Below are 25189 nucleotides of genomic sequence, written 5' to 3' on the forward strand. Positions count from 1 at the left end.
TATGTTTCTGCATATTGCAGTTTCTGCATATTGCATATAGGCCTGGGCAATCTCATCTTCTTATCTGAAGATGCTCCCACAGGGGTCAACAAAATAAATACATAAAAGGATTGCTTTTCTTGAATTTAATCATCCTGAGTGCAATCCCAGCTCACTGTGGCCACCTCCTCCTAATGTACCCCTGTGTCTGAAAGCTCTGCAGGGATTCACACAAGTCTGTGTGTCTCTGTCCATAAATGTGTGCAGCAGTTTTAAGGGACATTTTGACATCTATATCATGACCAGGCAATGTGAGCCTTTTTTTCCATGCATTTCCTGTGAGAGAAAACCTGCTAGGAAAGGGAGGAGCCATTTTTTCAGGGAGTGTGGGTTGGGCAGTGGGAGGTGAGGTGGCAGAAGGGTTGACCTCAAGGTCAGACAGTCTCATGGGACCTGAACACTTTCCTATTGTTTCATTTCAATTTTTTTTTCTTTCGCTAACTTTTCCCTACCAGCACATCTGCTCCCTTCCAGCTGTGAAAGTGGCCCTTCTTAGCATATGTCAGAGTATTTAAAATGAACTTTTCTAGACCCAAAGAATCAAGAGCCCAAATATCACAAAAGTCCCTCAGAAATTATGTGGAAAACTCACTCAGAATTTATATAAACTTTGAATTTCCTTAATTTTCTGCTAACATGACCTCATATTCTTTTTATTCTGTGAGCTGATTCACTGCTAACTGAGAACTGTTATGACTATGTTCCCAAATGATCCCTTACACAACAGGATGTTGAAAGGATGTATCCATTTGTCAGCAGAAATCAGACACATTGCCATGTTAGTAAATGCTGATTTAGCAATGTAGCATAAAAGAAAGAAGTTCCCTGAGATTCTTTGTGTTGTGGATGTAATTAAATCCCAAAGTGATGGGAAAAGCAGCAGCCTGTACTCTGTGACAGAATTCTGTGTAGCACAAAGCAGGTGGGGAACCTGGTTCTTCCTCTCACAACTGCTCAGTGTCAAGAAAGAAACATCCCAGTCTCGTTCACACTGACCTTCAGAGGTATGTGTAACACAAAAAATAAACAAACAACAGTCCCACCACGGGCCCCCTCCAATATTTACACTTTGTGGTCTCCAAACAATCCCGACTGGTGACACCATGTGCTCTCTGAATGACTCGTGAAACTCTGCTTATATCTTTAATATTTTAATGTGACTGTGTGTTTAATCAATAGCAACCCTGGTAAATTGTACCTGACTTTTGCTAGCTGGGCTCTAGAACTGAATCTCTGCATTGCAATTTTAACTGCCCTTACTGATTTCATATTCAAATCTGGCTTCAGGAAGAGCAAGGTAAGATTACACCCAACTCTTCCATAATTTGGGGTTCCTGTTCACCATAGATTACACCCAGCTCTTACATCATTTGGGGTTTCTGTTCACCATCAGGTAAAGGTTGATCCGTTTGAAAACACTTCTGGCCCTGAGTTATGCTTGGTCTTCATTTCTAGTGGTATCAGACTTGACCAGACCTGACCTGGTGTTGTGAGCAAGTGAGCATCCTTGAGATGGAACTGTAAAAAAAAAACCAAACAAAAAACCCCAAAAAACAAAACAAACCAACAAAAAACCCCCCAAAATGAGGAAAATTCTTTTCCTGCATGAGACAGGGATCTATGAAGTTCCTCTGCTGCTAAGGTACTATCTTTGAGCTACTCCTGGATTTTCTGTAGTATGATCTGACCCAACTCATATCCATCAATCAGTAAATAAAGTCTAAAGTCTTTCTTTTTGGGAAGAAAAAGAAATGTAACTGAAATTTAACCCAGAATTTTTTCTAACTGCTAAATCAGCATGAACTATCAATGTGAAAAGAAAAATTATTCAAAATGCTTATTCCCTGTTATTGTAATGTTCTAGGATGTAAAAATGAAATTTTAATGCGTAATACCAAATAATTTTTTTTTTATTCTAGAATAACTGAAACAGAGCAATTGAATTTATTTCTGCAAACACCATACCCTGTCCATTTTATGTCTGAGACTTCCTAAAGCTTGGACAGAGTGGCATAGAGTGAGTGTGCAATCCCCCATCGGTATGCAAAGCTGCATCAGTCATCTGTACAGCAGCACAGGACTATGATAAAATGAAACCATGAAACAAAGCACCGAGGTGAACTTTGTCCATGGGGAAGCCTTTTTAAGTGATCCAATGTCAGCAAATTGCTTACTAATGTGTTGACTTATGGCAACCCTCAAAAGTAAAATGAAAAGGCTGGAATTTACAGCATATCAATGAATCAGTTGATAAGCTTTTACTGGTTTAATATCCTCCTAGTTTTGCTGCTTGGAGCCACTTCAGGTTAGCAACAGAATGTTTACCATCTCTGTGTGATAAAGGAAGTCAAACGACTAAACAAATTCCAGGACCATTATACTGTTTGGTGAGATTTAAATTAAAATCGTTGGGAGAAATCATGTGGAAGGGGGGAGGAAGAAACTAAAGTCAACTGCATCATTTCACAATGACTTACCTCGCTTCCTAAACAATGGCAGGATTTTTAGCAGAGCAGGAGATAATGTAATGCATTAGAAAAGATTTAATTGCACCAATAAAAGGCTACACCACAATTAAATGACATACAGAGTGACGTTTATAGGTAGGATCAAAGAAATTCACTACCTAACATGCTGAAGCAACACCCTGCTCTCTGTGTATAGGAGTGCTAAAAAGTAGCCTACTTTGGTTTCAGTGACCTTTCTTATCTCCTTTGATCTAGATTATTAAAAATTTTAATGCCAGGTGTAATAAGGGCTACCGTAGCACCTTGGAACAAGCAATATGTGTCTTTCCTAGTACTAATATTTCAGACCTTGTTTTTTATTTTGTGATATTTATTTAAGCATATGAAACTTGACATTTAACCTTTGTGATCCTTCCAAAGGCGGCAGGGTTATTAAAAAAAAATTTTTTTTTTTTTTTGCTATTGTGATGCCATTTGATTATGCTAATGTTTAGGGAGTGACATTTTAAAAGCACTGTTCAATTTTGAGAAGCAAATTCTATTTTAGAAGGGCTTTTTAGTGTCTGGAAATGGATGGCTCCTTGTGAAAACTTTAATGTTTTAATTAACCAATTTTAAACTTAATTGTAAAGTGTAAGAGTGAACAGCAGGAAAACTCATCTACAGTTCCCACTTGAAAGCCACTAAGAAAAATAAGTGCAGGTCCTTTAATCATGACTTGCACTGAATTTATTCAAACCTGGCTAATCATTACGAGAAGACTTCATAAATTTATTCTTAATAGAAGGTGGAAAAGCAGTGCCCATTTTGTTCCCTGTAAAATCCTGAAGTGTTTCATGTGAGAAGGAGTTCCTACTGCTGGGGCCTCTCTGTGGACACTGCTGGATGAAGATCTTCCCGTGGCTTTTGGAATGTGTGCTTCCAGCCAGGTGCCAAGGGCAGGGTCCCCAAAGCCCAGGGCAGGCTTCTTGGAGGGTTGCTGCTGTAGCCAACTGAAGGTTAGTGAGAGAAATTTTGACCAGTGGTGTTCAGCTGCAGCTTTCAGCACATTTAGGAGCCTTCTCCAGCTTTCTGTTGCTTGTTTCATGGCTTTGCATGGGGTCCTGGGCCCATGGGAAACTGGCATCCTTCTTGGGAAAGAAGCCTACAGCTGCTTCCCCAGACTCTCCCACAGCAGGAAAACCCAAGGGCTGTCTGATCCAGTCATGCTTCTTGAGGACAGTCACAAGCCACTGACAGGTTAATTTATTCCAAACTTAAGGGCTTGAGCACTTTTGAGTGGAACATCAGCATTCTTCAGTCACCTTCATATTCTTTTTCTCTGCTGCAGGGAAGGATTTTGTGTTGGTTCTGAAGAGGATGGAATGAACTGACTGACAAAACAACTGGGTGGCTCCAGTGCTGCCTGTTTAGTGTGAATGAGGAGGAGTGAGTGAAAAGGGAGGGAGCTGATATTCGGAGTTCTGCTTTAAGGAAGCTGAATCGCCCCAAGGAAAAAGACCAAGGAAGCAAATACAGCAAAATGTATTTTCTTAATTTTCTAAATCTTAATTTTCTAACCTTAGGAGGCACTGCTTCCCTTAAGTCTTTAGACTTTTTTCTAACAATATATCCCCTCCAGGAAACTTAAATTCTCTAAGACACAATTCTGCTCAAGAAGAGGAAACTTGAATTTTTATAATTTAATTATTTATGTGAAACAATGATTTATTACATTTTTTTTTAACTTTAGCTTTTCTAGTGCATGCATTCTGTCTAGTTTTTTACTAAAAGTGTAATGCATTTGGAACATTATTAAGAAATAAATATTGCCTGGTGACACACCTGTAGCAGAAGTAAGGCTTACCTAATTAATTCAATTTAACTAAGCATGTCCCATCATGTATTACTCTGGTCTGATACTGCTCTTTTCTATACATAGGACAACTTTTTACCTGTAAATTTTTCAAAGGTTTTCAGGCATCACTGAAAATAATTACAGTTACAATATATTTGATCTTGTTGGTACAGATAAAACAGGCTAGATTACAGAATGTAAAAACAATTAATTAATCAATCAATGAACACTCTACAACACGAGAGTTTTTAAAATTAAAGTGTTAAGAGAATTTTGTAAGTCTCCACATATTCACATGAAATTTCATGGATTAAATTATTTCAGGTTAGTATACTCCTGTATAGCTCAGTTACAAGCTATATTTTCCCATATGCTTTAAAAAAAGGTTATAAAAAAGAATAAAGTGCTTCATCATAAAATAGCTTTAAATTATATTTCTTACCATAAAAATCTGGAATCAAAATTACTTTTCAAGATGATTACACTTAATTCATTAAGATATTCACTTAGGTAGTTTAATTAAAAGACTCATGTATTATGTGCTTGAATAGTTATAGAAAAATGTACTCCCTTAATGGACTACATGGGAACATGAATGCAGCACCTGTTTTTTCAAAGGAAAGAAAACAACCCCAGAACCAAACCTGACTTTAAAGCATTCTAACAGCTGAAAAGGAAAAAAATGCTGACAAGAAAAATTCTGAAAGGTCATCAGTTTCCTTCTGTGATTACTGCACTCTTTTGAGTGAAAACAAAATTACTTTGTGAAATTGTGAATTTTGTGTTAACAACACATGGGGTGGCAGAAAGCAAGAAATGGCAACAGCTACTGGCTGGAGGAAAAATTCTAAAGCAAACATTTAAAATGAAATCTCATTTTCTCCCCTTTCCCAACAGAGACATTATGTTCCAAGAGGTGATGCACATCAAATGCAGCGTTTCTCACATACAATAAAAAGAGAAAGTAAGGCAACAGACTACAAGAAAACTTCATCTTTATTTGACCTAGATTCCCACCAAACGCTGATGATCTCTGTCCTGACAAAAGATACAGAGTTGGGCAAAAAAAGCAGTTTGCTCTTAGAGGAAGGGGAAACTGGGGAAGGAGAGAAGCCCAGAAGAAGCAGAGAGCACTCGAGCTGGCAAGCACAGGAGGATTAATGGCCAGCAGCCAGCTGGAGGGAGAGTTTCAGATACAGTGGCTTTTTCCTTCAGGGAGGAAAGCTAAGGAAACACTGAGGACAAAAAGAATTCCAGAGGCATTTGCCTTTTTGTGCCAAATCTGAAGTAACCTTTTTAATGAGTGCTGTCTTTTGCTCCTTCTTGTGAAGTTTCAGACTTTCAGGGTTGCCAGAAATTGGCAGATCTTTCCAGACCTCTCCCACCTGTCTGTGGACAGTTGTTCACCTCCAGATAATGTTGATGTAAAAAGAAGTAACAGCCCTGTATCTAAGGTTATTCAAAGACTTTGATTCACAACACACACTTGGCTGTGAAAAGTCTTCTAAAAAACTTTAAAAGGGGAAGAGGCAGAAAAACTACCCTAAAATGCACTGTGGAAAGGAACTTTTATGCAACTGGGATAATTCCTCTAATTACCATCATCACCTCTCTGAAGCAGCTCTCTGTTCCATCACTCATTTGTCTCTTTTGCTTAATATTTTCAAGATGATGGATTGGAGAATGTAATAAAGCAGGATGTATTTATGCCCATGCTACACAGGGCATTGAGCAAGCCATCAAGGTAAAATGCAGGCATTTCATCAAATAACCTGAGGAAGTGACTGTCTGGCCTTGGGTGTACACCTGCTTTGTTTCCCAAATAGAAATACCTGTTGTACTCATCTGAAATTAACAAAGCTTTTGAGAAGGCAAAAATATCTTGAATTGTACAAACAGCAAATGTTTCCCTGATGAATGAAGGCCAGAGTGATATCTAACAGGAGTTTATTTGAAGCAGAAAATACCTGCTTTGCAAGAACAGAAACAAAGGCTTCTCTACTGTTATAGCATCAGAAGTGCACAAATACTACCAATCTTCCTCTACCATGTCATGTTCAAAATAATATCAGAGTTGGCCACTGAGTTGGTCCACTTATTAAAAGCTAAATGGTGCCTGAAAGTAGAATCTTTCTTTCATTTCTTCCTCCAGCTGATGACTTTCAGCAGTACCTCAGGAAAATAAAATAAGTAAATACAATTGTGAGTCCACAAAATTATTCTATTTGTACTCTGGGTTGAATAGCAAATTCCTTCCTGAATATTGAACAACACTGTATGAATTTTCCATGCTGTTTGGATCTCTTTTTATCCATTCTTCAGCAGGAAATGACAAGGAAAGGTGCTCAGCTACACCTGATTTCTGAGCAACAATAACAACAAATCTCTGAATAAACCCCATTGGCCTTTACAGACAATGAATTTTCTTCTTATGAAATGCATTAATAATGCATTTGCTTAGAAATACTTTATACAGGTACTTCACATAAATCTATCATCAGACAAAGCACCATCAGGCAACACACTTCTTACTATTAAGTAGCTGAAGGAGTCACAAGAGAGCTGCGGAGGGGCTTCTGACAAGGGCAGGGGGAGATAGGACAAGGGGGAAATGGTTTCATACTCTAAGAGGGTAGGTTTGGATTAGATATTGGGAAGAAATTCTTCCCTGGCAGGGTGGTGAGGCCCTGGCACAGGTTGCCCAGAGAAGCTGTGGCTGCTCCATCCCTGGAAGTGTTCAAGGCCAGGTTGGATGGGGCTCTGGGCATTGAGGGGTAGTGGAAAGTGTCCCTGTCCATTTCTGGGAGTTGGAACTGTATGATCTTTAAGATCCCTTCCAACCTAAACCATTAATGGATAAGCTATTCTGTACTATCAGAACCTCTTTTACATAGAGGATTTTTTAATGTATATTTTTATTTGCTGAGTAATTTGAACTTGATACTTTTCAGAGCCTTTAAAATGGGATTAACTAAAGAATATAACAACACATAATTTCAAATAATCAGAATAAATAAAATCTCAGAATTGTGAAGTTTTCCTCAGCGTTGCAATTATGCATTCTTAAAAATAAAAATTAATCAAGTAGTATAATAAAGAACTGTGGCCACTGCTGCAAAATTCTGAAGCTTAATGAGGCTGTGACATAAGAAATAAAGAGCATGAAGAGACAAAGAGAGGCCAGTGACACTGTCAATGCTTCAGCTGAGCTTGCCCATCTCCAGCAATGAATGTGAGGTGCCTGCTGCATGTAGATGTGAAATCTCTGCTTTCTTAAAGAAGGAATCGGTGAAATTCCATATGAAATACTTACAGTGTTCCTGCCCACAAGTGCCAGAGAGAGTCCAGTGTCAGTGCCTCAGCAGTACAAACCAAGTGCTAGCAGAATATAGAAATTTATCATTGAGGACCAGAAGAAGCTGCTTGTTGATTGACCAGAATCCACGGAGAAATGTCCAAGGTTTGTGTAACAAGGCAGTAACTTGAGTCCACGATGAGTAACTTGAGTAACTTGAGTCCATGGTGAGGCCTTAACAGTGTTTGGCAAAATAAGAAAGGAAAAGTGACATACAATAATTACAATAATTGCAATAATTGCAATGCAAGCTGATGACACCTAGATGAGAGTTCCAATCCTAGATGGGAAGGAAAGGGTAAACTCTTTTTTTCATACCAGAATCTTTGCATAAATCTGACAGTACTATGCAGCACATATTTGTTCTGTGTAAGCTTTCAAAACCCCTATCAGGCAGTTTGTGCATCCAAACCCATTTCTCAAGAAGAAAAAAGGAATCCTAGCAAGTCATGGGGCTTTGGTGATCCCCTTGCTCAAGTATCTCATTATTCTAGGGCAGGATTTGTTAATTTTTGAGGCTAAAATTCTCCTTCTGAGCTCATCCATCTACAGATGTATATCGTTAATCATCTAAAATTTGCACAAACTGCCTTTGATCTTTTAAAAGAACTTTTGAGAGGTACTAAAGGATCTATCAGGAATACTGTCTTCCCTTTAGCTGAACTATCTGCCTAACCCATTTCCTTGTGAGGTCATGACATCCTTCAAACATAAATCAATTTGAATCCATGTTTTAGAGCAACAGCTTTGAGGTTTCAGCTGGGTCAGTTTATGCTTTTGGAAAAGTTTGGGGAGTGATTTCCCTGCCTGTGGTTTGGTTCACCTAGACCCCACCTGGTTACTTTTGTTATCTCATTTCGGTGGCCCAATCTATCAAGTGATGGCCTCTGTGATGAGAAAATCTGGGTACAGGGGGAGTGAACAAGAAAGCAAAGCAGTGACAGCATGAAAGACACTACCTCAACCTAAAAATGCCTGATCTTGGTTTCTTTCCAAGCACTGTGGTCAGAGGCTGTTTTAAGGAAGAAAATGAGATGGCTTTGTGGAAAGCCTTCTGTATACCCCCAGGGTAGGAGAAAATTTTTATTTAAAGCCTTCACAAATGGATTATTTGAACTGCCAAACAAGAAGAGATTGGCAGCAAAGCTGAACTTCTCAATAATACAACCAGATGGGACACTTGTGAGAGACAGGTTGTACAGCTGTTTAGAAGGAAAACTTTTCTACAGCAGTTTCTGAGGGAACACTGGCAGCAGGGCACCCAAGGAGGGACCTGTGGTCAAGGCAAAAAGCTCTGTGGAGATGTTCTCAAAGCAGCACTTTGAGAAAATACAAGCAATGAAAACCCACATTTATCACAGCTCAAATCCAAGAATTTTCATCCTTATGCATCAAGTTTAGAAGCACAACCCATTTACTGACACACCCATTTACAGCCAAGTTATTTATCCTAAAATAAACCCATCAAAGTGTCTACATACATTAACCTTTAAACTGTTAATGCTGGATTTTAGGAATCAAACCTCTATTGAAGGAAAAAAAGGAATGAAACTTTGATTAGCCATAAACTCAAGAATAAAATGTTTCATTACATTACATTTTCAAAGTTGTTTTGCATTTTTAATGTTTAAACCACACAATCCTTATTAAGGAATAGAAAGTTTGACAGATGCATTTTGAAATAATATGAGAATATTGGTGAAAATACTACAAAGTAAAACCCAGGAGCAACTGCAATTTCAAAACGTATTTCAGAACAGTGTTTTGAATCCCTTTCACAAATATTTGTGTGGAAAAATTCAGTCAGTGCTGTGATTTAAATAGAAAATACTTAGTCTTTCTAATAACAGCAGAAAACATGCTCACACCTGGGCTGCATTTTTTCACCTCAGCCTTTAGCTTCCATAATCACTCATTATTGATGTTCATTTTAACCCCAATACCTTTTCTGTTTTTCCCCCTGCTATCCTGTCTTCAAATGAAACAAAGAAAAAACCCTGCCCTCTTTAGAACTATAACCATGTAAATATAGTGCTAATTACTTCATCTTATTACCTTTGTCCTGTCACTGGTTGCACTCCCTTGTTGTGCACTATCTGAAGTTTCCCTCTGAATCTTCAGCTGATTCCAAAGGCAGATGTGCTTGGAGGGAGCATCCCTGCTTTAATGGGCTGCCTCTGGAGCTGGGACTACTGGGACAGTGCCTGTGGCAAAGCCAACCTGATATTCAGGGAGGCCAAAGGGAGTTTGCATGAAAAAGAATAAATAAATCCGTTATTAACGATGATGAAAGTTTATTGTACTCAAACCTGCAAATTTTGGAGCCAGAAGGTTCTTTAAGTAGTGCCCAATCAAGGCAGCAGAAAAGATGGACACAAGAAGATGTTCATGGCAAAAATAGTGTTGAAATCTTTAGAAAAGGGAAATACAGAGAGGCCAGAAGCACATTTGATCTCCTGGTCTGTTAAGATGCTCCCTGGCTTTGTTGTTCTAAGCAATATCGTCTGTCGCTGCTCCACAACTGTATTATTCTAAAGTGAATTTTCTCACCAGGCATCATTCCAAGCCCTCACATCTGTGACTTTTATCTTGCTGCATGTTTGCTTCTAAATTTGAAAAAGGTATTTAGCTACAGGTGTTAATTCTTCCCTGGTTTAGCCCCAGGACCATTGTATAAACAAACCTTTTTAACTTTGAGCAAAGCTGGGTAGATATTAACAAAGAATACATTTCATGCAGCATTATTAAATGTCTTTTTACAGAATAAGGAATAAACCAGACCATTTCAAATACGCTTTAAAAAAAGCTTAATGCTAGAACCTGTCCCCAAGTAAATACAGTAAGAAAATCACTGTTTTCTTAAAAAAAAAGTAAAGAAAGTTATGACATTCAATAGATATTAAAAATACTTATTGCTTCTAATGAAGAATATGTCTTCATCAAGATTCCCTAGCTTCACATTTTTACATTCATTGTCACCAGAATAATGTTTTAAATGCATTTCAGATATGAAAAGACACATTTAAGCCACTGATGGCAATCCCTTTTTTACCTAATGGCTTAAACTGCTGAATTTTGATAAATTTTAAAACAAGATACCATGCTGTTTAGCATTTAAACATCTTCTGAACAGAAAGCTTAGCTTCCACCTTTTAGTTTATTTTAAATAAAAACAAAAATTACAAATCAAAATAGTTTACCTAATGTCAGCTGTGGAGCACTGGGGTCAGGAAGATTCTCCTTTTTTCATCTTCTTTGCTTTTGTGCTTTTTTTTCTTAGTCTACTATCTACTATTATTCTGACTATTTCTTTTATTCATGGGATACGTAAAAGTTCTTGGTATTCCTTGTCCTTGACTTAGAAGAATATGTTAAAAGATCCTGCAGTTGATGATTGTGCATTATGTGATCCTGCAGAGCAAATGCAAAAACTGCTCTTGTCTCTTGTTTGGAGAAGCAGCACTAAAAAGCAAAAAAAAACCCCAACTAATCTTGAATAATTATTGTTATAAATTATTTAAAACCATACATATTATAGTAAATTAAATGAAATTCTGTACTTAGCCAATATTTTTGGATTGTTAAATGCTTTTATACACATACAACTCCAGTAGCTGAAGCCTAACATGCAATTACTGTAATATGAAATTTAAGATTGATGTTTCTGACACATCCTAGTTCTAACTTATAAAAAGTCAAATGAAATCTTTGATTTATCATTTACATTAAATAAAATAACAGTAATTTTAAAGTTTTAATTACCGAGCTCATAATTATTATATTCAAAAAACTCATTATGAACCATAAAAGTTTGGCATGCCCAAACACATTTTAATTTCATATAATTAAAAACAATCCCAAAGGCTAATTTTGCCTTCCAGAGCACTGAATATAAACAAGAATGTATTATTTTTATACAGGGAATGGGCTTATCTACCTGTTCCTCCATTTCTCCCCATGCTTGTTCTTTATTTTAGGAGATATGAAAGAGTACCCTGTAAAATAATGATGTTTCCTTGCTAATCTTTAGCTGATTTGACAAGAATTGTGTTCCTTTACAAGCAGATATTTTCAAGGACTTCAATAATATTTCTCAGGAGAAGGAGCCTCATCAATAGCAGCTAAGAAACCTACAATTTCTGTTTTCTCCTCAGGATGCCATGGGAAAGAGCTTCACATCTGTTCCAGGCACAGAGGCTAACTTTGGATCCATAAATCACCAAGTCTGTTTCCCTCCTGTCATTTTATTTCACCTGCAGTGTACAGGGAGTGGACTCCAAACAAATGGCAGGAATCACAAATTCCAGGCTGAGCTGATGAGAAGAGGTGGCTGCAGCAATAAACCCAGAACTGTTCTGCAAGACTGGCTTGTTGTGGAGAGGGAAGCCTGTGACACACAGGGCAGGGATGGTGCTGGCAGCCCCTTGGGGCTGAAGCTGCTGCTCCGTGGTCCCACCATCCCCACTGGAACAGCAGGGGACGTGACCTGGTACCAGGGAGGAGGCTGCAGGGCATGAAGTGACACCCCTCAGCTGTGACAAGCAGGAGCCACTGCTTACAGGGCTGCTCTGATTCACACCCACAGCAAGGTTTAGTTTGGAGGGGACCTTGAAGATCACCTTCTTCTACCCCCCCTGCCATGGCTGGGGACACTTTCTATTGTCCCAGGTTGCTCAGAGCTCCATCCCACCTGTCTTTGAACATTTCCAGGCATGGGGCAGCCACAGTTTCTCTAGGCAACCTGTGCAAGGCTCTCACCACCCTCCCAGGGAAGATTTTTTCCTAATATCTAAACTAAATCTACCCTTTTTAAGCCATTCCTCCTTGTCCTACACTCTGTTCCCTCTCCTGCTGTCCCTTAAGGCACTTGAAGCTGCTCTCAGGTCTCCCCAGAGCCTTCCCTTTTCTAGGCTGAACAGCTCCAGCTCCCAGCCTGTCTCCATAGCAGAGGTGCTCCAGCCTCCTGATCACTTCTGGGGCATCCTCTGGACTCACTCCTCCAGGTCCATGTCCCTGCTACACTTGGGACCCCAGATGTTTCAGTGTGTGGCTGTTCCACAGCCAGCCCTGCTCTTCTCCTCTCACAGCTCAAAATGGCATGACCAGAGAAGCTGTAGATGTGGCACTTGGGGATGTGGTTTTGTGGCAGTGGTTAATGGTTGGATTTATTTGTCTTACAGGTCTTTTCCAGCCATGATGATCCTTTTTAACCTCTTGTCCCTTTTCCCCTGCACAGCCCCAGCCCCACAGCCCTGCACAGGCTCTGAGGGAAGAGTGGCAGTGGGAGATGTTGCTCCTTTCTCCTCAGAGGGTGGAGTGCAGCCTCTCCTGGCTTGATACCAGCCACAGTCCATAGGGAAGCCCCTGGGAATGATTCCCTTCTGGTTTCCCCTACCACTTCTGTGTCCCACTGTCCCTTGGCAGTGTTTTCCCCTTTAGCTCTATGTCTGTGTGGTAATGTGGAGGTTAGTGAGCATTAGTTGTGTCCCTCCATGTGCATTTGGATTTGAAGGTTTTTTTGCTGTGTTTTTCAATTTTTACAATTTTTAATGTATATTTTTAACCTGGCAGGTAGTAAGGCAGGCCCTGTGATTATCATAGATTTATAGAATGGTTTAGGTTTGAAACAACTTGAAAAGTCCAGCCATTAACCCAGCACTGCCAATCTGCCACTAAACCGTGTCTCTAAATGCCACATCTACACAATTTTTAAACCACTTCCAGGGATGGTGATTCCCCCCCTTCCCTGGGGAACCTTACCCAATGCTTGACAACCCTTTCAGTAAAGATATTTCTCCTCATTTCCAATCTAAACCTCCCTTGACCCAACTTGAGGCTGTTTTCTCTCAACCATTCTGCTCGTTACCTGGAAGAGGGGACTGACCCTCACCTGGCTACAACCTCCTTTCAGGTACTTGTGGAGAGCAGCAAGGTCCCCCCTGTGCCTCCTCTTCTCCAGGCTCTCCATCCCCAGCTCCCTCAGCTGCTCCTCACAGGACTTGTGCTCCAGAGCCCTCACCAGCTTCCTCACTGCCATTTTGGGTGACCTCTGTCTTGGGCAACTCCGTAATAGAATCACCACTAAAAAAAAGAAATATTTGTAAAGAGGACAGATGAACAGTATCCATATGGATCAAAGAAAGATCTTTGTCCCCTAGTATCCTGTCTTTGTCTGAGGAAAGAAAATGGCTCAGGGACGTGGTAAGGATGTGTTTAGTACAGCATCAGCTCCTTCTGGGACTTCCCACATTTTAAAATGTGACTTCCTGAGCCAGTAGCACTGCCCATGTCTTTGATTAGCACTGCTGTGTTTCTTTCAGATGCAGAATTGTATGGAAGTCCTTCTAGAAGGAGTGTGGGCTTCCCCTGCCCATTTTCCTGGTTATTCTCACTTGGTGACCCTTTATTTTTCACGAGAACTGGCACAGATGGTGCCTCAAATCCAGGTGTGCAATTTCTTAGATTTTTTTGGGTTTAAATACTTGTCAGAGTCCTTCTCAGCTGCTGCTGACTTGAGAGATTTGTTTTCCTGTGGAAGTGACATTTTCTGAGCAAAAGCAGTTAGGCTGTCCTGAGAGTAATCCTTTGAGCAGCATATAAATGGAGTGATTAATCTACTGGATGCACTTCTCTGTAATTACAAGTAATTACTTTAAAGTCAAATCTGCAAATGAGAATACCTCTCTGTACGGTAGGGGAAGATGTAAAAAGCAGCTGAAGTGGCTATCTTTAAAATGACATTAAATCACTGATTGTTTCTGAAGGCAGGAATAAAAAGATAAAATAGCGGTTTTTAAAGCGAACTTGCACGTTATCCTGACACCAAATATGATGAAGGGATATTTTACAGTATAAACTTCTAAAGATTTTCAGTAATAAATTTTAATTAGGAAATAAAGTAGAAAACTTGATTTTGAGCTGTCTAAAATTTAAATGAAAGGGTAAAAGCTGAAATATTTTCAAAACCCAACCCACTGCTGTGTAGAAAAATCACTGAGATGTATCATTATGGATATAAAGATACTGAAAATTACCTCTCTTGTGCCTATTTCAGTTTCAGTGTTATGCTTGAACATGATTCAGCATTCTTGTGTCTTTTCAGTATTGCATTCAATTTTTTTAGAATCTATGACTGACTTTCCTAAAGTTGCTAATAAGCTTCTTTTCAAATAATGCTTGCCGTCTCTTCTATTTCTGTCATGCCTCATTAAGGTGATCCTATACACATGTATGCTTAATTAAGGCTTTTCGTTATAATAAGCCTTTAATCCAGAGGTGCTGGGCCTTAATTGAAACTCAGAGAAGATTAGTGTCCTCTCTTATTTTGGTTTTCACTTTTACTGTACTTCCTACTGCATCTAAACTAAAATGCCTGTGTTAGCCTGAGCTGATACATGGCCAGGAAGAAATTAAAATTCATACTGCAGTCTTCTGGAGAGTAACCTGCCTTAGTAATTGCCATTTCTTATTAAGTGCCACCTTTTACCAAGAGCCTCCACTTCAAATGCAAAAGGTTGCTTTAAACACTCCAAGGACATTAACATAATGAACACGCTGCCTGTTTTGAAGGTGACTAATAAGTGACTAATGATACCTGGTTTTATCCATGTGTATAATTTTTAAATGTTAATTGTAAGTTTAAATAGTGCTGAAATCTCAGATCTGTCTCAAATGACTGACTTTTACAGAATCCTTTTTAAGAAGACCTAGGAAAAATGAGGATTTTTAGCCACAGGTTAGCTGCACTCATCTGAGGTACTGTACACTGCAGTAAATTTTAAAACCTTTTTGGAGGAGTAAGACACAGATTCAACAGCTTCTGGTCTTCTAGAATGAAATGAATCAGCCAAAGAGCCAATCTATTTTCTTCTTGTAGAGTTGCAACTGGGCATGGTACTGCTAATCAGCAGAGGCAGGTGGCCTGCTGTCATCAATGTCAGGAGAGCAACTTTTCAGGAAGAGCTATTAAATTGTGTGGGCTGAACAAATCTGATACAGAAACAGCAATGCCGGGGCAAAGGTTTGTAGCAAACTTTTTAGTGTAGCAACTGAAATGGGCTTCACTGATATAGTGTCTTTACGTCATGAAACTTGCTGCCTGTAATGTGTTTTTACACTTAGTCATGTTAAAAAAGTGTGATAAAAATATGAATGTAAGTGAAAGGAAAGCAGTACTATTGTGCAGGTTGGTTGAGACTGAGTGGTGCTTTCTAAAAGGATGTGTTATAAAAGGTGTATTGGCACAGTAAGTAAAGCCTGAGGAGAGCAGTGAGCGTGGTGAGGGCTCTACCTGCCCTGAGCTTACCCCTTAAAGGCTTTTGTTAGGTAGGATGGTCCAGGGATGCTCCCAGGGATGCTGGGCTGTCCCTGCCTCCCAGCCAGGCTCCAGGGTGTAGGCATTGAGGAGGATGGGTAATCTTTTGCTGTGTGAACATACAGATTTTTTCTCCCAGTGGAAATCAGGACATTTATGCTCCTGGAAGCCCACAAGCCAGTGTTCCTTCTGAGAACCAAGTGCACTGCTGTCACAAACAATGAGAGCCGAGTCTGAACGCATTAAGGAGGAATTCCAGCTTGAAATACTTCTGCTGGCTGAGGAGGGCAGGTTTTGGCAAATCTGCACTTGTGAGCCCTGCCTTTGACTCAGCAAGGAACACCATGTCACAGACCTTTGTAGTTGCCCTGTTAAAGGTTGTTTTAAGAGATCTGAGTCAGACATCCTTAATTACACAAATACAGTGTCTGCCCTTTCTTCTCAGGAGTTTGAAAATGTTTTACCTCGTTTGCTCTTTGTTCACATATATTAAATATCTGTTTGTACACAGGCATACTATGTATTTGTCATTGTTGTGTTATTTTCTTACTGTTTGCATTTTCTGTGAATTTCTGTAAACTTTCAGGCATGTGCTTCCAACTCAGTAGGAAAGCTGAGCAATTTTAGTTTGTAAGGGTAGTAGACATGTTATTAGGTTTCATTTAAAGCCCTTACAAGCCAGTGAAAAGGTTGTCACTTGTTCGTAGTTGAATTAAAAATCTGCTTTGTTAAGTAAATATTACTTCCTCCTCAGCGAGAAAAAGCTTAATTTAAGGATAAATTTATATATATAAAATATTTGATCAAATTAGATTCCAACTAAAATGTGATTTCACATACTACCATTGTTTTTTATTGAGCATATGTCTTATTGAAAATATTTTTTACTCCAATAGTGCACACTTAGTGAGGATTTATAGATGTAATGTGCTTTATATTTTTGAAAATGTTAAAATATTTTATAAGAATACATTGGCAATTGCTTAGGTAATGTTGCTATTAAAACAACAAAACATCTTGTTTGCAATATTTCTGCTGGTAGGCAGCAGAACCTGTGTGGTAGGAGGCTGTGTAATGTGGTAGACGTAGGAATGTTTCATTTTGGATCAGTTTATGAAGTGCTGAGAGTGTTTTAATATCTAATTTTCAGTCAGATTAATATTTGCTTAATGGAGATATTTTTCACTTGGTGGTATATCTGTTGAACTGTGTAAAGGGGGAATTTTCTGCAAATGTGTTCCACAGAGTGCAAGCCTAGAATTCATACCATTGTCAGCATTTAATGCACTGAAATTGTTTCTTCCTTTCTGTTTGTCTTTGGAGAGGTCCTCATTCCTTGGGGATGAAGTAAAGCTCTGGTTCCATCACTGCAGCCTTCAGAATGAGCACTGAAAACACAGGATTCTTTCCCTGGATTGATGAAAGTAATTTCTTGTTTGCTGTGTCAAACAAAGCATGCTATTTGTCACATTGTGGTTTGTGTATCTTTTAAGAAGCTTTCAACTTTGATCTGAGCCAAGGTACACTCAGTAGCACAGATGACAGAAGTAACAAACCAGTGATGTGCATTGTCATTCATACAAACTCTTTAAGTCAACAAATACTGAGACTTAGATGTAGAAAACCATACTGCTTTTGAGAGGGCTTGTGCATTCTTGTGAGAAAATGAAGACCTTTGCTTTTCTTGTTTCAGACAAAGGTGTGGAACAATTTATTAGTTAAGGATTCAGTTCAGTGTCTGCAATCAAAAGGTGCCTCATCTAGTCCAGATTCTGGCCCTTGCTGATATTTTCTAGGTAAACAGTTGCATTTAAAAGACATTGTGAAGATGGGCTCAGTAGCACATAAAAGCTGCTTTCTTCAAACTGTCATCACAGAGGTTTTCAGAGCATGCTTTTAATACTTCCAGAGCTGGTGTTTGTGTCTTTTTCTCCCTCTTCCTCCTCTCTCTCTTTATCTTAAATGCTATTTGAAACAGGAGTGTTTTTTTTAAATACAACTTTCACCTGCTTTTTACCTGATATGTCTGAAGGGAAATTAACCTTTTGTGTAACAAGACTGAGGGCTAGAAAACTGTTTTGCTGTTTCACAGCCCTAGCATTTTAAGAAGATTCAAAAAAGAGAAAATGATAAAAAGTCAGCAATAGTTATGAATGATTGTGTGGTTCTGGAAGCTGCCATATATTAAAACTTTGAGGTTTGAGGCACTGTTTGATCACCCACTTTGGCCTTCTAAGATTGTGCAAGGAATTTTATGCAGTTGTTTAGACCTTAAACCGTTTGTTTAAATATGTATTTCAGAAAGACATCCAGTTTTCATCTAAAAATTTCATAATGTGGAGGAGGTTGTTTGTTCAAGTGATTAATCATCATGACTGTTACTCTTTATTATATCTCATTTGAATTTGTCTGGCATCAGCTTCTCACCATTTGCTCTTTTTATGCCTCTCTCATCTAGGCTGAAGAGCTCTTTATTAACTGGTATTATTTTCTCCTTGAAAAGATACATTAACGATGTCATCAAGTCATCCCTCAATTTCTGTTGTTAATCTGAATAGATTGGGTTTGTCAGACCACTTGAGACATTTGCCTAGGCCTAGAATATTTTCCTGTCTTTTTTGCACCCCGTGCATTACACAAATTTTCAGCTTAATAAAATTAAGATATTTGAAAAATATAGTATTCTGTTCTTTGTTTCATCAGCTTATATAAAACAAAAATATTTCTTATTCTTGCTTACTGTTGACACATTTCTTCATAGAGCAAAAGTGTATGCAGCAAAAAACAATCTTTACAAGAAAGGGTATTTTCCTATAATTTCACTTGTCTCCTCTTGTATTTGCAGATTAAAATGTTCCATTTCCTAAAGGCTGCTCAGACCTCTCATCTGTGCAAAATACACCCAAGAACAGAAGACATGATAAACAACTGCATCTGTGGTGCAACAAGGGGGAAAAACACCTCTAAAGAGGAACATTTCTGTGAATAATAAAACTTGCAAATACTGATATAAGCAGCTTAAAGGAAACTCTGAGTAGGGCTTAATGTCTGGCATCAGGATAATGTAGGTATAATTTATCACTTGTGAAATATGGTGCTAAGTTAAAAATCAATGAGGGACCATAATTCATTTCTCTGTACTGTGTAGGAAAGAGATTGGGATGTGGAAGTGGGAGGCTGCAATATAAATCCCATAGGTTTTCTTTAGACAAGAAAAGTGAGGAGTTAATAGGACCAGGAGAAAATACATGGGCTAAATCCTGCCTTGAATAGGTTATGAGTGACAGTAAAGAGCACAAAGCAAAGACTGTTTTCTTCTCTGACGGGGTTTTAAGGCAAATATGAGTAAAGATGACAACATTGGTGTGTATTGTTAAAAAACAGGGGTTTATTATTATTTCAGAGCCATTTGCTTGTAATACAAGTGTAATTAAACTCAAATACTTCAGAGGAAATTTGAAGAATGCTTCTAGTGATAATGTGCTGAAAATACATGAGGAGTCACCAAGGCACAGAGGGAACAAACTGAAAAGACAAAGAGCTTAAGCAGAAACAAAGTGTTTTGGTGGCTTAGAACTTCAGCAGAGCAGATCATAAGGAACCACTTGCCTTAGAATTTGCTATTTACAAAGAGCAAGTGTTGCCAAAAGCAGTGATGTATATACAGGGTTTGCAACAACCCATGGAATTAAATGACAGTGAAAGTCAGAACTTGTGGCATTCGTCCAAGGAATCTGAAGGAGCTAAAGAATTGCTAACTGAATTCCTATTAAAACTTAGGTAATTAATCAGGAAAATGTGATACAATGGAGGAACACTGGAGGTAGCCAGCTTCATACAAAACCCTGTTGGGATAAGTGGTTCTGAGAATGCTTCCAGGAATTACAATGGTGAACTTTTTTGGTGTCAGGAAACTTAATTGATAAAGTCATTAAAGATAAAAGACCCAAATCTACAAAGAGCCTGGATGGAGTATATAATTCTAAGGAAAAATAATCCTGATGGTTGCAACAGTGTATCTTGCTGCTCCAGCCTTGTAGTGTATTTCAAAGATTAACAAATTAATGGAGCAGTTTACAAGTACATATATAGTTTTATCAAAAAGACATGAGTTCCCCAAAAAATACTAGACAAAGCTTTTCTAGAGAAGTTAGTAGCACAGCTCAGCATAAAAATAAAAACTTAATAGTTAGGGTGAGATAAAAATAATGCAAATGAGGGGGAAAACTATGTTGATGATATAAAACAAAAGATATCCTTAGAAAAATACATCAGTGGGATATTCAAGGATCATTGTAGGTGTGTTTAAACTACCACAGGGACAGGGCATGTGCCTCCTCTTTTTCTGACACAGCAGGTCCAGCTCCTGAGCTGCCCTGTGTGTGTCCATTCCTGCACCTTCCCAAACCATGGAGGTGTCACAGACCTTTCTGTGCTGCACCCTATTGTGAATCTGATTTTGGAGGAGAGGCTAGAAGTGGCGACTAACAACATCCCAATTTGCTGATGAAACAAAATAAAGCATTTTCTCACCATGTTTCTAGGATAAAAAAAACAACCTCAAACACAGAAAGGGTCAAGGGGGAAAATGGAAATGATTAGAGGCATGTGGGGAGCTTCTTTACAAGTAAATTAGCAAGAATGGTCCAGATTTGCAGCTGATGAAAATTGGCACATTTCCATGAGAATCAGGGCACGTTGCCAGTTTACACCAGCAGAGAACCTACCCCAATATGTTTTTAATATAAAAACCAGGGTGATTATAGCAGAGACCTAGAGCAAAAGACTGACATAATTATGAAAGCAAGGCTGTGCAAAGGCTACAGGGTGTGTATTTAGAGGTGTGGGGGTTTTTCAGTGCTGGTTAGGGTCAGTTTTTTGCAGTCAATGAAAAGTTGCTTTCTAATCTTTGCTGTAGGATGCAGATTTCTTCTGTCATATCCCAGTCTGCTCCAGTCTAGACCTTTCTCCTACCTTTTCCCAGTTCCAGTTCTGGCATCAGGGAGGGTTTTTTAACTCTGCTACGTAGGCACCACAGAGCAAAAGGGGAGCACTGGGAGTGCAGGAGGCAGTTCCAAAGCCCATAGAGCTGTCAGGGCTGTATTTCTGCTCCTCTGCCATCTGCCCAAATTACCTTCAAGGTGGGGGACGTGCCTTCTGCCTCTGACTCTGCATCACACAGATGTCGTGGGAGCTAGAAAATCCTTCTGGAAAACCAGGCTGATACTTGTGTGGGTGGCCCACACTGAGCTCAAGGCAGGCTTGGTGATGTGGATAAACTGCCCAGGGTGTTCCACCAAGATGGGGATCCACAGATCTCAGGCTGTGTAAAAGCCACATTTCTCTGACCTAGGTGTTTATATTCTCCTACACTGGTGCAGAAAACATTCTGTGTAGGCTAATAGGACAAGAATGGAGGCTGGTCAGCTTCTGGGGGTAAAATATGGTCAAAGTGGTTCCATTTTCAGAGCTCTGGGAAGATGGAACATATTATCCAAAGACTGAGGGTTTATATCTGCCAAATCTAACAAGACTCCCTTGAGCACATGGAGAAGGACATGCCCCAGTTTTATCTCTTTTTTTGCAATTACCGAACCAGCAATATCTGAGAAAGGAGTGTGTGTCTTGAATGCAGACAAAACAGTTTTTCCACTCACATAGAAGGTTTTCCACAGAAATTTTCCAGAAAAGTTTCTTCCCAAGACAGAAACCTGGCATGGAAAACAACTCAAGTTTGGCAAGGTTGTGAGCAACTGAAAATATGTAATAAAGTAGTGTTAAACCACTTAATTATAAACACAGTTACCAGCTAAATAATTTGTGCAGAGAAGATGTGCTTGATGCAGCTAATTGCACTTCCTGATACTACCTGAAATAAAAGGTGAATTAATGAGAGGGAAACACAAAGTTAATGAGAGTTAATGAGGCAAAACCCCCGTGCAAATAGTTCCATCCACATGGGGGAGAGAGAGAACCAATCCCTGCTGGTTCTGTAGGGCAAGGCACTGCATGGAACAGTAACACCTTCGATAATTTTGGGATAGGTGTTACTGAAGAACAAGTTCATATGGCATCATTAATATCCAAAATTATTTGTTCCAAGTCATAGTGACTACAGTTCCATCCAACTTCAGATAAACCCAAGGTTTTCCCCTACACTGTATTGCACAATAATAGTCCTTTAAATGGACTATTTCTTCTTCTAAAGCAGAAGTCACTTAATATTTTAGATACTGGTCACTGGGCTATTTGTACATGTTGATGCCCCACTATTTCTCATTTAAAATTAATTTTCCCCCCTATTTTTTTAATTTTAAATGCTTGTTTAAATGTGTATGTATTTTCTTGTTTAATTTTTTGTTAACAGAGAGTAAAATTTCCTAATAACCCTCATATTTCTAATTAGAATTCATCTCAGATGTGAAAGAACCAGCTTAATATTTGTTGAATAGGAGGCACAAATGCTGTTGCTAATGTGATGTAGCTATTGTGCCTGTGTGAGGCTTATGTGCACAAGAGAAAATAAATATTTATTCTGAGTATATCTCTTAATTTGACAAATATTATTAAATCTCTTTACATACATCATCTCTCCTAAGTAGAGCTTTGCATATTTTTTTCTAAAATTATGCTTTGGATTTGGAAGAATGAGTAAAATCAGACATTCTGTCAAAAATATGCTAAGTTTTATGGTAGTCCATACAATTAAAAAAGTAAATTGCCATTCAGGTTTAGTGTTGTCAATACTGATGGAAAGGTTGCTGAGTAGTTCTTGTTGAATGAGATTTTCTCTAATGTTTAAGCCACCAATAAAACCTCCAGTTAAGCCCTTCACAGGAAACTTAAGAATTGACTGATGGGAGTCACATGGTTAAATCAGTGCTTGTTATTCATAATTTATTCAATGGTTGATGGAAAAAAATTGTCCAATTATTTGACAAATACTGCTTGGCAAGATGATTTACAGAGAATAATGCAAGTATTTGTTGAAGAATTTAAAGTGACAAAAACTGCTAAAATTACGGCCTTTATTCTCAATGCAGTGATTAGAGCTGATTGAATGATATTCAGACAGTTTGACTAATTTTGAATAGTCCTTACACAGGCAATATTCCCATTGACTTCAGCTGGAATTTTGCCAGAGTAAGGACTGCAGGATTGGACCTTTGAGTGTAATGTCTTGAAAGGGTCCCTTTATAAAGCAGCAGCTTAAATTCTGAACTGCAGTGAAAACCCATTTTCACTTTCCTCTGTTGCTTTGCCTGTTCTGTGGAATTGCTCTGTGTGAATGTTAATCCCATTCCCTCTTTATCAGCAGAGGGTGCTATGGGAGTTTTGTGCTCTCCAGTAGCCTTTTGTTTATGCACAGTTCAATCTAATTTAAGTTGAACTGACCATTTCAATGGGAGTCAAGTGTGTATTTAAATGGTGTGTGGGAGAGCCATAGTTTAATGGCAAACCATTTCCCTAATTGATCCAAGTTAAAGAAGGGAGACATTTTAAAGTGGATATTTTCAGATTCCTGGCCTCTACCCCCATACACTCCTAAATGGGTCACTGAACATGGTCTTACACCTTTGCTTGATAAATGATAGCATTTGCATGTGTTTTTGAAAGGCAGGTTCAGTATTCCAAATTACTAGAAATGCATAATAAACTAATATTTTTGAATATAACATTTTGTGACGTTTTAAAGTTCCTGATTTTTCTAAATGTTAGTAGAACTTCAATATAAAGAAAAACTCCATTGTTTACAAATCCCTGATATGGAAGTGCCCAAAAGTGGTAAAATGGTTTTTCCTAAGTCAGTATATCACATGCTTTGTTACAAGAGTGTTAAGGTTGTAAAGTCAAGTGTAGAGAAAACAGAAAATACATAGACAATCTTAATTCTGGTTATTTTTTCAATCATTCACCATCATCCTGACAGGGATATTAAATTACATGATTGCACAGCTACTTTTTTCTATGAGATGTCTGTGCCTTTAACATATACAAAAGAGATGGCTGAATAGGAGCTTTATGAAATGTTTTTATCTGAATTGCTCACTGTATGCCACTGAGTTATTTGCTGCACACCATTCTGTCCAGCATTGAATGCATGATTCTCAACTTCCTGAAGTATCTTTCTATATAGTGCTACCATAAGAGGGTAGTTTATTAATCCTTTGCTTAATCACTGTTTAAATGATTTTTTGCTATTTAATGCACAGGGAGAGAAAAAATGGTGAAATGCAAGGTAAAGTGATCAATTTTATGAATTCGAGATGCCTTAAACCTCTGACATTTCAGAATACACTTCTTGTAAGGAAAGCAGGTCTGTGGCCAACTTCTGCAGTTCTGGATTCCCAGCTCTTTCATAAATCAGACCTGTGATTTCAGGCAATCTGGGTTTGCAGAAAGTTAGGCCAGAGCTCAGCAGTGAAAAGTTCAGGGCAATCTTTTCAACATTGTACGGGTTGTGGCCAAAACTGACCTGACTGCAATACTTGAGGATTATATTCTTTTATTTAATGACCTCATTTTTAACTTTCTTCATGCACTGCCCATCTTTCAACTCCTGCTTTAAGTGAGGGAGGGTCCTAAAGATGGCATTCCCATTTCCAGCTCTGATGGGATCCCAGCCTGCTGGCCTCTTGGCGCAAGGAATGAAATGCTTTAATGTAGATGAAATCTAAAGGTCCAAAACTACTGGGGTGCTGGAGCAAAGTTATGGGGGGATTCCAGACTGCTGGGTTTTCCCAGCCTTACTTTTCATAATGCTGTTCTGTGGAAGGAAGTGAGACTTCAAATTTGTTGGGAAGGTGGTTGTAAAACTGCACATGTTGATTGCTTGAGACACTGGCAAAGACAAAATCCTTGGATGTGCTGGACAATCTGCTGCCATTTGTTCATCATTATGTGGCCCAGTTTCCACTCTGAACTTTATAACTGAACTTTATCTAATCATGCTTAAACTTTTCTGCCTGATTCTCATTCTACTGGGATAATTTGCAGTGTTGCTTTTTAACCATGACCAAGGAGAGGGGGGATAGCAGACAGAGGAAATAAAAGGTGGAAGAAGGAAAAAATGTACAGCTTTCATTGCTGGTGGGCCTGGTGGGTGCACACAGACAGAAAGGCTCACCAAGCCCTGGATCAGGATGGACCTGATCAGGAGGATCAGACACACTCTG

General features: G+C 38.8%; 1 protein-coding gene across 1 annotated transcript; it reads right to left on the minus strand.

The window, feature by feature from the left end:
- Nucleotides 1–1428: 1428 nt before the first annotated feature.
- On the minus strand, nt 1429–13667 carry RNF32 (ring finger protein 32). The gene is given in 11 exon segments (XM_039705687.1): nt 1429–1557; nt 3364–3499; nt 4024–4132; nt 4378–4433; nt 4435–4476; nt 4920–4948; nt 6576–6655; nt 6658–6706; nt 10959–11012; nt 11015–11161; nt 13566–13667. Coding segments are annotated over 11 exon segments (933 nt in total).
- Nucleotides 13668–25189: the final 11522 nt, after the last annotated feature.

Source organism: Passer montanus, unplaced genomic scaffold (genome assembly GCF_014805655.1).
Source record: "Passer montanus isolate IOZ18808 unplaced genomic scaffold, ASM1480565v1 scaffold10, whole genome shotgun sequence".
NCBI lineage: Eukaryota > Metazoa > Chordata > Aves > Passeriformes > Passeridae > Passer > Passer montanus.